General features: G+C 34.7%; 1 protein-coding gene across 1 annotated transcript; it reads right to left on the bottom strand.

The window, feature by feature from the left end:
* Positions 1 to 605: 605 nt before the first annotated feature.
* LOC126719551 (uncharacterized) lies at positions 606 to 13,366 on the bottom strand. The gene is made up of 17 exons (XM_050422087.1): positions 13,250 to 13,366; positions 11,122 to 11,625; positions 9,360 to 10,547; positions 8,872 to 9,196; positions 8,142 to 8,397; positions 7,835 to 8,051; positions 7,573 to 7,740; positions 7,388 to 7,512; positions 6,967 to 7,263; positions 5,980 to 6,456; positions 5,256 to 5,934; positions 5,071 to 5,130; positions 4,571 to 4,924; positions 4,037 to 4,274; positions 1,947 to 2,689; positions 1,384 to 1,772; positions 606 to 1,299 (listed from the first exon to the last, which is right to left on the bottom strand). Exons 1-17 carry the CDS (start codon positions 13,364 to 13,366, stop codon positions 606 to 608), a joined length of 6,831 nt encoding a protein of 2,276 aa, XP_050278044.1.
* Between the last annotated feature and the right edge of the window lie 1,921 nt (positions 13,367 to 15,287).

Raw genomic sequence — 15,287 nt, 5'->3', positions numbered from 1 at the left:
CAGCGATGACGTCAACGAGACTGTTGAGGCGCGTGGAGCGCGTGGCGGCGCGTGGAGGCGCGTGACGGCGCGTGGAGGCGCGTGAAAAGAAGCTGTGGCGCGTGTGGCGCGTGATCGGCGGAACAGCAACTTTGAGAGGCGCGTGGGGGCGCGTGCAGTCTCCGATGGCGACGAGGCTTCCACGAGTGTGTAAATCGGCGCTGGACGATCTCAGTGGTACCTTCAAAATCGTAATCGGAGCAATAATTGCAGCGGAGCAGTGGTCTGTTCAGTGTGAAACTCCTTAACGACGGCGGCTGCAGGTCCGGAACCCAAGGACGACGGCTGGATGACGTCGGAAGTTCAACGGCGAGAAGCTGCGGCGGCAGTGTGATGGCGGAAGCGTTGTTAAAAAGAAAGCCACACTAATGAAGACAAGACTGCTAAGAAAAGGTCAGAGCAGTGGCTCTGATACCATGTTAGAAATACTGGAAGATTGTATTGTATTTCGTAATAAGAGAATATACATCAGAGCCTTATATAGGAGGCGTAAGTGTGCGGTACAAGTAAAGTGTTGTACAAGTAAGGTAATTGGGCCTAAAGCCCATAATATAATATAATATACATTAACACAGACAAAGCACACATGTAACAACAAACAATCTCAACACTAATAGCAAATAGCTATCCGGGTCCAAAATAATATTAGCTTTTCCAAACCAATTAATGGTATCCTGCTCGTGATACAGAAGCTGCTCAATTATGCAGGACACAAACTCAAGGATAACAACTAAAGATGATTCATCGACTTTGGCAGCTAGAGAATTGGTATTTCGGATGGCTTTCCATTCCCGGTGTATAAGCCATTCAACAAAAGAAGATTTTGAAGTGAAAAAGGTTTCCCTCAAACTACATACCCAGATTAGAAGGAGCTCAACAAGATACAAGAAACATCCAGGGGAGATGTAATTATTAACATTTGCCCAGCGAGCATTATAAGTATCTTCTAAAGCTTTATGGAACTTGTGAACCAGATAGACTTCTCTTTGAGCTGCATTCTCTCCTAATGTAAGAAAGAATTCTCTCCAGGGTGAATTTCTGTCAAACACTTCTGTGATCTGCTTATATAGTTGACTGGATAGTTTTCCGGAACCAAAAGTTCCTATAGTGACTTTTCCAACCTGTGCATGTGTTGTTAGCTTACTAGTTGAATTAATGGTATTAATGATAACTTCTTGGAGTACACTCTTATACTGCTCCATCGCCCTGAGAAAAATCATATTCTCAGTCAACAATTTTCGCCAATCCAAGGGATCTATACTGACAATATTGTCCAAAAAAAAGTTCATAGATAGATCAAGAAAGAACTTCAACGTATCAATATGTTGCCTGCAATCCACAAACCTGGTTTCCATCAGAGATTTTGAAAGCACAAACATATGAACAACAGGAAAGGTTTGGCTGTATAGGGGCAATGCATTCTGGGTTGCAAACTCGTAAAGGGCTTTCAGCTTTTCTAACATCCCCACACCAACAGAAAATATTTCTGAACACCAATATCTTCGAGCAGCCTGTGCAAATCTGAGAGCACCAATGCTAACCAATTTCCCCTTCTTCATGAAATATTGGTCATCGATTTCTCTCAACCAATATGCATCAGGTTTCAGTAGAAGGTAGACAACCTTTGTATCTATAAACTGTTTGTTCACAGCCAAGTAACTCAGACAGAACTCCCCAGAAACATCCCCATTTCCAGGACACCCAAGAAACTCAAATATATTCCAAATCTTATTCTTCCAAAAATTCCAAAAATAAACCAATGTTTCAACAGATACCTAATTTTGAGAAAGCCTGTCTTTGGCATGCCTGTCAAGATAACCAGCCACATCTCCCCACGAATACGCCGAGGTACTCAACTCAAGATGAGAATCCAGAACTTTTCGAGCACATAATATTTCGCCTCTAACACTGTTATGTCTCTGGGAACTCCTGAAATTTTGCATTAACTCAGGCAAGCTACACTCTTGGTCAGATAAAATATTTGCCTCTGTGCAAACAAACTCAAAAAAGTTGTCTGAACCATTCTTTGCAAATTCTTTTGCTTTAGTCAAAAGCTTCTCTTTTCTTGGAAATTGCTTCAAGGGCCAGCCTTGACTCCTAGGTGCCCAAAGAGAGTTGGCAAAAACATATAACAGGATGGACAGAGATGCATCTTCATAATTCCCAGTGTTCTCTAGCAGATCAGCCTCAAGCAGCAGATCCCCTTGCATTCTTGCTATTTTTGCAGCCTCCTGAAAGTTGCCCCATTCTTTTTCCAATGAGAGAAGCTCATCAAGGGAACCCAAAGACATTAAGAAAGCACGCATCGAATTCTTAGAATGAAAAGCTTTGACAAACATCATCATTTTTTTGCTATATTTAATCTCATGGTAATAACGTGCAGCACTCTCTAGAAACATCTGTGAAGTTTCTTCTATGTCAGAATTACTATTTAACAAACCATTATTTGAAAGAGCATTATCTTTCCAGTATTGTAAAAACTGGAAACCCATATCAAATAATTTTCCACCACTGCAGACAGACATGCACTCTGTGAATAAGTTGCACTTAGCATATAATTGAGCAGCAGTCTTATAACAACCTGCCCTTGTAAAACATTCTGCTGCATCTTCCAACTTAGAATTCCCAAACTTATCCAGATAAATTGTTCCTGCAATTAGATAAAGTTACAAAGTAAAGAATTATTACTTGCTAAAAATTGATGTTATTAAGATTAAGCTAGAGTACAAAATTTAGTACAAGATTCTGCCGTGTATTCAGCATCCACGAAATCATTAATGCCAGTATTGTCAATTCTTCATTTAAATATTATATAGGGTTCTAATGAAAAGAGAAATTATATGGAAAAAAAGAGTCAACATGCAAACCATCTATACAAACATGGAAGAAATTACTGACTTCAACGCCTCAAATAACACAAGAAAGACTTCCAACTCAAGAACGCCTTTTTACATTGGTAAAATCAGACTGCAAAAATATACATTTGTTCATATACCTAAATGATATTTGAACAAGTGGTATTTAGAGCTTCGTTGATGCACATGCTACCAGTTCGCTACCACATGCAACATAGTTTTGGATTAGGCAAACCCTTCCATGATTGAAATCATGCAATATCAGGACAATCTAAAATGCTAACCACTTACTAGGATGTTAAAATCAATACGGTGAACCAAAATGTTCAACCTTCTTTCAAAGTTTTTATTTTTATTTTTTATTTAAATTTTTTATTCTCTTTATCCAACCATATCCAACATTCACATTACACTAATTCTACCGACTATTTCTTGTAAAATATGTGACCTTCAGGTTATGCCTGGCTATTACATAAACCACAAGTTGAAAAGTGATGTTACCGCACTACCGGTCATCCTGGAGTATTTAATTCTTTTTGGGGGGATTGACGAATCAAATGATATTTTGACTTGCGATCAAGCCATATATACTAATAAGAAATGGAGCTATCATAGTATGTTTTAAAACTGTAAAAATTTGTGATGTGAGAGATAGTGAAAAGAGAACAAAGAAGACATGAGCACATGAGAGTATAAGGTCCTTCTGCCCTACATCCATGCGACAAGAGCTAGAGGGCTAATATGCTTTTTTTTTTTTTAATAATAATTTCAATGGAATCCATATTTATAATGGAGATACAAAAGTCAATAATAATTTGAATTTGAATTGCATATTAATTGCTTCAATCCCACGATTTTCTCTAGCAATCAATCTCTTGATTAACCAATCTCATAATTTTCTCTTGAAGTCAAAGTCTTGATTTGGTCTTCAATTACATGGAAAGTGAGTTATACTTTCCAACATAAAGTTACAGAGAAATATTCTTTGTTAATAAGATTATAAAACAGCTACATACGCTAATTAGAATAGAAAAAAAAAAAAAAAAAAGGCAGAAGCACATGTTGCGAATGGCAAAACATTGACCATCAAATGATTAAAGTTACAAATAAAAACTTGAAATCGCTTAAAGTAAAGGTTATACCTGCTCTTTCATACTCATTGGCCTCATAATAACACTGGGCAGATAACTCAGACTTTCCAATGGAATCAAATGTTTCAGCAGCTTTCATTAGATTTATATGCTTCAATTGGGAATTTGAGCAACTCATATGGTTAGCAGCTGCTCGTAGGCCAGCAGCCATGGCCCATTTTTCCCAATATATCTCTCCAGCTCTTTCAAAGCACATTCTTGCCATCTCATAGTTATTCTGATAAAAGAACTGTGCAAGGAAACACAAATAATTTTAAATACTTGAATTTGAAGGACTATTCATTCATGCCCCTATTAGTCTAAGACAGTTTTCACATATGAAAGGCAAGTGCATGACAAAAATTGGATGAAAAAAAAAAGGGAAGAAAGAAAAACAATAGTGACAAACACAACAATATTATAACTTAAAAAGTGTAATTTTCATTTAAAAAACATCATCAGATATTTCAACTCCATATACAAAGAGGTCAGACCAAACAAAACATAAGTATTAATAATAAAAACAATATTGAAAACTACATCAACCTTGATGCCACGAGACTTCCATTCCTCTTGGCTGCTTGCAACTTGCATCTCTTGTGCAAGTGACTCATTGAATTCTCGGACTTGAACAAACCCCAATTTTTTCCAGTAAACAAACATGGGTTCAGAGAGTTCTTCGACATTCTCAAAAATCCACAACTTCTGCCTTGTACGAGTAATAGCTACATACAAATGCTTCAGTTCAGAGCAAAGCATATTATGTTTGCCCCAGATAAAACTTGGAAATGATGTCGTAGAAGTTGAGTCGAGGAGATCATTTTCTATCATATACTTGTATATTACTCTCCATTGATTTTTTGAAGGTGATGAGCCGAAAAAGTTATACAAAAACACATCCTACAATACAATAGAAATTAAGTCAGAAAAAAGAAAAAAAAAAAGAAAAAAGGTAGTTAAACTTTAAAAATTACAGACAACATTGTGAAAAATGAAAGTGAGAAATTTGATTTTATTGAGGGTGCAACTGAACTTTCGAAACTGACTCGTGTGATGCCCAATATTAGCTTAATTACTGAAGACTGCCATTTCAGGTATTGCTGATACTAGTGTTAATATCAGAAAGATCAACTGAATCAAATACCATAATCCCATCAAAGAGAATTTCTCACAGCCAATTTTAATTTTAATTTTTAATAATATCAGAAAGATCAACTGGATTCATTATCACCTGAAACTCAAGGCCCTTGCTCTCCATTATTGTCAGAATAAGAGCCTGCTTTCCAACATAGTCCACAATTTTGTTTCTGGCAATGTCATCTCTTACTAATATAACCTGATCAGCCCCAAAACCAATAATTTTCCCCCCATCATTTCCACAATTTTTGAATATAGATATAAAAGCATTCTCACCATTCACAGATTCAAGCAATACTGGAACTTGACCATCTATCAGACTTGTCTCAGGCCTTAATGTATCAATAGATAATGGAAAGAAATGGTAAAGAAGGTTAATAACACTCTGAGCTAAGTTCAAAATGCCAGCATGGGTTCGAAAGTTCTGGCTCAACTGAAAAACATCTGCAATTTTTCCTTTCTCTTTTTTCCCATAAGCACCATCATTTCCAGAGCCCAGTAGAAACTCCTTATAGAATAGGAATTTTATATCCTGAAACCGAAAATCAATGCCCCTTGCAATAGTTTGTGCTGTATCACCTGAAAAGACAAATCCTTCAGCAACATTTTTACATAAATATTTGAAAAGAGCAACTTGCCTCATGCTAAGATCCTGCACCTCATCAATATACACAAAATCCATATTGTCACCATCATATCTATTAACTTTAAGTCGGTTATGAATATCAATCACCAAATCAGCTAAGTCAAATTCACCCCTCTCCATCTTTTTCCTTTCATATTGTAGAAAAATATCAAAAATTATTTCTCTTTCCTGCCTGCTTAAAGTGGATACCCGGCGCTCAGCCAACGAAAGGTAATCCTCTAGACCAAGTTTATCATCACAGCTCTCTCCTGCTGGCAGCCCACCCTTTATGTGAGACATTATCTCAGTGAAAACAGTAGAAGAATCAAATTTCTTGGTTTGTTCATTATTAAATTGGGGCCAGTAAGATGACCTGAATCTCTCGTAATTAACCTCCTTTGTTCTAATAAAAGTTTTCAAGGCCACTGATTTTGAAGCTCTTTTTGTGCCACGAGAATGTCCAATTGCCTCAGGGAATCTTCCAAAGAACGAATTGCCTACTGTTCCATCAAGCATCATCAAGAACTTATGGAAAGTTAATACAAGGGGATACAATTTTGATGGAAGATCAATAAAAGAATCTGGTATATCTGTAAATTGTAACATCTCATCAATTTCATCTAAACCAGTAGATGTGCTTCCCTCTGAATCATCCCCAACACAGGCAAACCTGTACATGTAAAAGGAAATAGTCAAAAACAAGATAGCCTTCATCATGCTAATGCACAAAATTTGAATATAATAGTAATATCCAACACACAGGAATGTTGATAAAGGAGAATAAAGGACAGTGTTTCTGTTTCCTAATACAATATTAATAAATGAACTCCTGAAATATCAGCAGATTCAGCATTAAAGAGAGCAATGCTGCTTTTAGTCTGTAACAATTATTATTTACTATATCACATAGTTTGTCCTAACGATTTACTTATTCATGCACCTTTTTAAGTGACAAATTTGCTGTTTAATAGCATAACACAGTTATGGGTTAACTGTGACAAAGATTTGGTGCAAGACGGCTCTCTTGGTCCCTCCAACTCTTTCAACATCCTCTTTTTTCGGGAAGATTTCCACCATAGAGCAACTTTGGGGTTCATGAAATCCTTCTGACGCTATATGATGAAGCTGCTCTTTCTGAAATAGTTTTGTAGTTAATACAGTAGTTTTCCCAGTTCCTGACCTTCCAAGAATGAAACAACTTCTATCGAAAAGGATTACGTCTGTTTCCTGGTCCGACAACTCAAATGGAAAGTCCAATTCCTTACCATCACAGCGAGAGAGCAAGTGGCTCACTACACCGGAGGACAATGAGTAGAATTTCATCAGTGTCAAACTGTCACTCACCATGGAGTTCTCAACAAATGTTCTTCTACCAAAATAAACATCATCTGAATCAGCCATATCTCCAGTGTAGCTACTATTCTTGTAACGGACAAAGTCGAGGGAAGTTACCCAACTCATGGGAACTTCCAAATCCCTATACATAGGAAAGTAAAATTTGTAAAAGAAAATGATAAATAAAATAGAGAACTTTTTTGCACAAAGCAAGTGCTGTATGATTTAAAGCTTTAGATCTACCAGAATACAGAAAATGTACATACCCATCAAAACATTTCGCCTTACAACGATTAAGATAATCATTTGTATACTTTCCAAATAAAGCATCAAGACGTATAGCCAATTTTGGAATATCCTCCAAAGGCAGAATGTCCCAGACCTTCAACACCTGTATGTACCATGATTCTTTCATTATGTCAATTGAGCAAATAATATACAGGTCTTTAACCTTGAATTGCTTCAACATCCCTGACGTGTTGTCATGAATTAAGTTACATTTCTTATTCTTTGGTCTCCAGCCACTAGAAAGCCTCAGTAATAAATTAATAACCAACTTTTTCATTTCAATTGATCTCAGCTTTTTAAATGACTTCCTGAAGTAATCACTAAAGAGAACCTGAAGAAATTAAGAAAAAAAATTTAAATACAAAAGCAAACAACTATTCCACAATAGGTAATATAATAAGGGTTAACCATGAGATGATTTGTACCTTCCACCGAGCACTTTCAAAAAGTACACTATCAAAATTAAGCAAGTCATCATATTCATTCAGCTCCTTCTTGACCTCCAACATGAATTTGGCCAAGTTCTCATCTTCATCAGCATTATAAAAACACTGACGATCTTTAGCATCACAGACAATTGACTTCCAGACAGATTGACTATTTAAAAGGGTTGTTTCATTTCCCAAAATCCAAAGACAATGTCTGTGACAGCATAAAAAATGTAGTAAATAACAACATAAACATAGGAAAGTTAGAAAACATCTTGTTAACAATGTGCATTTTAAGCCCTACCTGGCCCTTGTCAAAGCTACATTAATTCTACCATGATTGGAAGCAAAACTAATTGATCCATCACTATTACATCTTACAGTAGATAGGATTATGATATCTGCTTCTCCACCTTGGAACCCTTCAATTGACTTCACTTTCACTGCAAATCCATCAAGGTTTTCGTACTTCTTCCCAATTTTCTCTCGGACTGCAATAACTTGCGCAGTGTATGGAGATATAACACCAATGCTAAGCTTCTGCTTTGAGCCATTCCATTCTGTGAAGGAAAATTAATAATATTAGAGGAAAGAAGAACATAATGGCTCAACTTGATGAACTATTTTTCAAGAGAGGAGAGATAATGAGCACGGACTAGTGGTGGTTATGTATAGAGAAGAAGCTGAAAGGATGTAGCTAAATCTGTGTTGATTTTACTGTAATGTTCTAGTAGATAAAATAGCTATTATTAAAATTAATGTAACTTTGATATTGTTCAAGAATCTATTTAATAATCTTCAATTATTAGTTTAACTATTTCCTTATTAACACCATTCTATTCTCAGAATAAAATAAAAACATTGCAGTAGAAAGATGAGAAATATGACAAACTCAAAAGGGCCAGCTTTGTTTGCATTATTTAGTTGATTATCTTAGTTTGACAATAAAAATCAGATTCATGAATTCTAAAAAATAGGACGATAAAACCACATTCAACTTAGAGACATGAACACCTGTCTCACCAATTAAATACCTTTATATAGATTATTCACTACTTTTATTATAACAGCAACTTCAACCATATTTTTCCAGCTATGGTGAATACCATCCAGTTCTTCTATCCCACAAGAAATATTTATGAAAGAATATGAGCCAAATATTTGACCCGGAAGATAGCGTTTTGCAAGACCACTTTTAACATTTGGTGCATCCACAATCTTATTGCCATAGAATTTGGAATTAGGGAAGAAACTTATAAGTGGATGCATCCTGTACTGGATATTCAAAAAGTGCTTTGAATGGCCCATGAGACTCAATCGTTCAAATAAACTTCTCCCAAAGCCAGCTCTGGCAGAAACCTATTACAAGAGTAAAATAGCAAAATAAAAATGCATTAAATTCATAGATAAGATATACACAATCATACATGAAAATGAAAAAAAAAAAATGATTTACAAACTTTCATTAGGAAAACTCATGTTTTAACTTAGTAAGAAATATGACCAAGGAGCATTTACTTACATTGCTATTAACCATTGCAGGTAACTGACAGTGATCACCGAAAAGAATAGCATGCCTAAGGCCAGGCAGTTGTAATGGTATGATCAATTCACACTCTTTCACTTGTGCGGATTCATCAATGACCAACAATTCCAGTGGTTTCATATTAAGTGAATGCAGCATATGAGAACTAGAGGCAGTGCAAAATATTAAGGAAGCTGTCTGAAAACAGAATTTCTTCACTGAACTGGGATCCATAGCACTTGGAAGGTCAAGTGCATCAAGAGCCGTCAGCAGGACCTTGAGAATGTAAATGCATTCACCCCTTTTCATGTTCAGCAAGGTTGATATACTCTTAAAAGAGTAATGACAACTCTCAGTATTCTTGGCATGAGAAAATTCCACCAGCAGCTCTTCACAATTTATGTTATTCTGAGACAACAAAGTTTCAAAAGTATCAAGTAACTTCATAATTGAAACCATTGTTTCAAAATTATGATCCAATATGAAGCTGCGGGCTATATGAGTACAGAAAATAGAGATCGAACTTCTTAGCAATAAGGCAATTGATCTGAATCTTTCTATTACAAATTCAAGAAAGGTTTTACATTCTCCTTTGCTATAATTCTTCACAATGTCGGGCTCTTTGTTTTCCATCAATTCACCATCCATGAAAATATGGTATTGAGAAACGCACCCTTCAAGAAAATCAATCATTGAACAAGAACAATGCCTTAAACCTGTCAATGGTCGAAGCACCTCTAAAAGCCTTTCAACACGGTAATTCAAATGTATCTCTTCAATGTCTGAAGCAACTTCCAACAGGTCTTCGCTCCCCATAAAGAGAATATTACCCAACGAACATAACAAAGCATCACTTATAGATCCAGCTTCAGATGAAGCTTTCACCAGTTCTAGCAGATGACATGCTGCTTCTGTAATTGCAACATTTGTTGGTGCACATACAAGGGTCCTACAACTCATTCTTTGGAGAATAGAGAGCAAGATACTTAATGTCATCGTCTTCCCTGTCCCCGGGGGACACCATATAAGTTCAACTGATGACTTGTGATAACACTGAAATTTATGAAGAGAAGCAAGAACTGCCTCCCTTTGCGAATCATTTAGCTTAAACAGTAAAGTTGTGTAGATTTCTTCATTCTGGATAAAATCATTTTTTCCAGAACATAGTGAACAATTTTCCTCAGCCTGTTATTCATAATTAAAATGTCATTTAAAGCTTTTATGTACTTAAGAGTACCTGATGCAATACAAAAGCTAAACATTTAAATTTGATTGCAAATTCTGAGAAAGAAAAGAAAAATGAAGGACAAATGGAAGAAAATGTTATATTTAGAGTTATTGAATAAGAAATTATGTAAAAGAGAGTCGATAAGTAACTTAAACCAGAAAATTGGGAAAATGTATTTATTTGTTTTTATTTTTTTAGTAGATATGATAGAATTTGAATATATGGCGTTGGTTTCACAATGATTACGATTTATCATCAAAAAAAGACAACAATTGAGTTTTGGTATAGATAGGATTACCAACAATGTATTAGTCCGACTAATACATAAGAATAATCCTGTGTTAGGTAGTAATTAATAAAATTCCCTCCAGAATTATTTTTAATCTCTCCTCTCTGATACTAAAAAAAGTATAATTTTATTTAAATAGCTTAGGCTTATACAATAAATTTACTTCCTATAATGCTCATCCAATGTAAAATCAAAAACATATATCAAAACATAATTCACAAGGAGATTTCCAAACATCTTACCACATTATTTGTGTAGAGCACTTCCTTGACGATTGATAGATTTCCAAACGTGTGCAGTGCATTCCATATATTTCGGTTTGTTGTAATGTTCCTCAAGAAAACCACAAACTGTGGTTTATGGATGAAAGACTGGGCTTCAATGCAACATGATGATTTGACTTTAAACTCAGTACATGTCCCTTCAGTGACTAATGCTAAAGTCCATGTTCCTCCCTCTTGTTTTAAGTCAGAAATAGTTTGAGGTTTGCTATCTGTGAAAACTAAAATGCCCCCAGGGAACATTTTGTATGGCTTACTACAACTAGACTTGTACATCCACTGGTCAACCTTAACATCATATACACATTCTCCACATTCCTGAAGGGAGTTTACACCAGCATAAGGTGCTGAGGATATAAAGTCCAAACTTGAAGACAGTTCCTCACGTGTTTCTTCCAAAAGGGCAAAGATAAATGAGCCAAAGTACTGTTGCACCGACTGAAATGATTCTGGTATTTTTTCCACCTATAAGAATGCAATAAAAGTTTTTGATTTAGATTTCATTATAGAGCAATAGGTTTATTGGGCTTCTCAAAGTTCTCAGTAGTGAGATAAAGGAAAAAGATATAATAGGCGAGCAACACAAATGGACAAAAAGGGTCACACTATTTTAGGGAAAATGCTAAATCTATTAGCTATTATCAATTTTTATTACTAAAATGCTACATACCCAACAATGAATTTATTAAATGGTGTCACATAGAGTTTATTTATTTTTTAAAATGTTGTCACATTGTTAACATATTAATTAAATAAGTATCTTCATTACTTATTTTATATAGGGTTTTGTTAACAAATTCCATAAGATATATATATTCACACACATAATGTTTTGTTATTTTTATTCATTTTCAAAAAATAAAGTCAAACTATGCACATATATAAAAAATTCACACACATGTAATTTATTTTTCGAAAAGTGTGAATTATAGTTCATAATTGAACATTTATTAATCCTTAACACAGACCATTTTATGTTATATTCTAAACTAAATCAATTTTTAAGACCTATACAGTAAACATAAGCTTTACTATTAGGAAGAAGGATACCATGTTAGAATACAAGTTACCATCCTTTAACATGGAGTGGATATGTGAGAGGGTGGTTACAAGTATTGAATATGTGGTCTACCTATAAATGAGAAAGAATTGGAGAATTCAATTGGAGGTAATGTTTGTACCTAGTGGACCAACTCTCACTATGATGCCAAATTGCTTTAGTTCTAATAATACACCTAGACCTAGAATATTTTTCATTGTAAATATGCAGTCATATGACATATCAATATTAGTAAGGATAAAATTGGATCAGATTTGGTTACTACTATTTTGAAACTTTAGGAATCAAATTGAATCGTCAAGTGAACTTTAAAAACAAAATGTTGTGTTTGCCCAATAAAAAATACCGCCCATATCTCATGTATAGATCTAATTATCCAGCCACAAATATTTAGTTTACAAAATTTCTTTACAGTTGCTTTGAAAAATCATTGATTGATTAAAATGAATTAAAATCGAAATTCAACCGAATTTATATTAGAAATCTAAGAACTATAATAATGCATGGCCCTCTTTTTTCCTAACTATTTTTGGGTGCTATTTTTTTTTTAATCTTTTCGTTTTTTTGGGCCTAGTTAAGCTCAATTTATTGGAAGTCTTGAACCACTATTTCTTTTAATGCAGTAGGTTTTTTTTTTTTCTTTTTTTCTTTTTTTTTTTGTCATTGTTTTTCTTTTTTGGGGGGGATAAAATCACTTTTTTAAAACCTGGAATTCAATATGCGATCTATTGGAAGTATTCACTTCTTTGACTGAAAAAATAGTTAGGTGTTATGCAATACAAAAATCTAATCATAGTTGAGACTACATGCACAATTCTGATAAGCAAGTCCACAGTCCACAATATCATCATGTAATGTACACACCAAAACGTAAAGATTTTAAACAAAAAAAATACGATCAGGAAAAAATAATTTGTGCTTCACAACAATAATGGAAAATAAAATTTATAAATGGACGCATCTAACAGAAAAAAAAAAAAAAAAAAAAAAAAAAAAAAAAAAAAAAAAAAAAAAAAAAAAAAACCTGACCTTGTTCATATAGAGATCCTTGTTTAGAACATCTTCAAGACACCACGAAAAGACCACATCAATCAAACTGAGCCTGTTTGAAGTTGGTTTCTTCTTCTTAGAACATTCGCCTTCCATTTTTTTCACTCTCTTTCGATGGCTCCTTTAGTTTTATCTCTCGTCAACTTGAAAGCATAAAATTGCATCAAACACATTATTGAATCATCTCTTCTAGCTAAGCCATATATAGTATACAACTCGGATTAGTTGAACAGCCCAAGTTTTACTTCCTTTTTATCGGTATATATGTGTTATTTATACGGACATTGAGAAGCCGAAGAGGTGGAAATAAAGTGGGCTTCCAAAAATGGTTGTAAATGGAGAGTGTCGTTTACGTGCCCAATAACATAGGGAAACTGAAGGGTTCTGACTGTGGTTAGTTATACGTATGCATTGCTCACTTTAATTCTTGGTTAATATTTAATAGTACATGATGTTGTTAATGCTGGAGTCGTGTTAAGTAGTGTTGTACGTGAAGGGTGATACCCAACTTTTAAAAGCTAGCTTGAGGGAATGAGGTGCGGCCCAAATTCTCAACCAACGTCAATTCCGATCTTGAAGAACATTCGAACCTGCATTGACCATACATGTAGGTACAAACCTTGAACCAAGTAGTAGTACTTGCATGGGTAATTATTAAGTACTCTTGGAGTACCATAAATGCATATTTTCTCCTTTCACATAATTGTAGGTTCCATTAATTAAATTCATGGTGGGACCCACAATTCATGTGATAGGAAGGAGTACGCATTTATAGTATTCTCAGAGTATTCAATAATTTTCCGTACTTGCATATCCAAATATTTAGTTATTTGATGATGCATTAAAACATGTTTATATTCTATGATAAATGATACCTAGCTCCAATCTGTTGATGTACTAAGAGCATTCGTATTGGTCTAACTATTTTAATATTTTAGCAAATATATAGCTAAAAACTAAAAAAATCTACCGTCTCACCAAGTTGGCCAAAATATGGGAAATTATTGCCTAGTCCCAGACTACAAGGTTAGCATGCTGACGTTGTAGTTCTAACCAATAAGAGCATGCCAACACATATTAATTTGCTTACATCAGTTAGGCTGCCAGTTCAGTGTAATAATGGAAGCTTATTAATGTCTGTTGCCATTTAGAAACCAATTTCAAGATTTGCATATTTGAATTGGCAGGTCATAAAGCTTAGGTTAAAAGATTTGGGTCCACTTTTCCTCGAGGAGTGAGAGCACAAACCATGTTTTGAATGGTATAGCAAATAAAACAATTAGCCTCACTAAGTTTGTAATTGAATATGAAAATGTATTGGTAGATATGCACTCCTCAGAGTTAGGTGAAGATTTTCGATGCAAGCAAGGTGCCCCACAAAAAGCAATTTAGAAAAGTGACATTTTGGGTCATGTAGCTCAAGTTTACACCCGTAAGATATTCAATTTATTTGAAAATCAATTTCTTAATAGTCTTGAAATGATTTGGGATCAAGTTGATTGTCAAGATACAATTGGCATTTTTGAGTTCAAAGAAGAAAATAGTGAAAGAGTATGCATTGTCCAGTTTGATTGTTTCAATTGCAATATTTCTTGTTCTTGTAAGAAATTTGAGTAATTGAGGATTCTTTGTTGTAATGCATTGTAGGTTTTTAGCATAAAAAATTTAACTAGAATTCCAAATCAATACATTTTGAAACATTGGACAAAAGAGGCTAAGAAGGGGATGATGACTTAAGAACAAGAAAACCATTCACTTATTAATGATAAAGAGGTAAAGATATTATGGCGTAATAGCATGATACGTATAGCTAGTACAGTCATATCTAAAAGTCAAGGAGAGGATAGCCTTAAGAGAATTTGCCAAAAAATGCTATTGGAACTTGATGAAAAAATTGAAAGGGAGTTATCAAGGTTCAAGTTTGGTGCAAATGCAAATGTGGAAGAGAATGAAGTCATACAATGTGACACCACTGATGAAATGCTTTGCTTGCTAAATGAGGTGTCGGTGTTAAATC

The sequence above is a fragment of the Quercus robur genome, chromosome 3, assembly GCF_932294415.1.
Source record: "Quercus robur chromosome 3, dhQueRobu3.1, whole genome shotgun sequence".
Taxonomy (NCBI): domain Eukaryota; kingdom Viridiplantae; phylum Streptophyta; class Magnoliopsida; order Fagales; family Fagaceae; genus Quercus; species Quercus robur.
Note: the sequence above shows the minus strand (reverse complement) of the source record. Positions and strands in the feature narration are given on the sequence as shown.

Coding starts and splice junctions, on each gene's coding strand:
- LOC126719551 (XM_050422087.1), bottom strand. CDS start 13,366: ATGGAAGGCGAATGTTCTAAGAAGAAGAAACCAACTTCAAACAGGCTC. Junction 6,457..6,966: donor AGTTGTTTCATTCTTGGAAG/GTCAGGAACTGG, acceptor TTACATGTACAG/GTTTGCCTGTGTTGGGGATG. Junction 1,300..1,383: donor AAATCTCTGATGGAAACCAG/GTTTGTGGATTG, acceptor CAATATTGTCAG/TATAGATCCCTTGGATTGGC.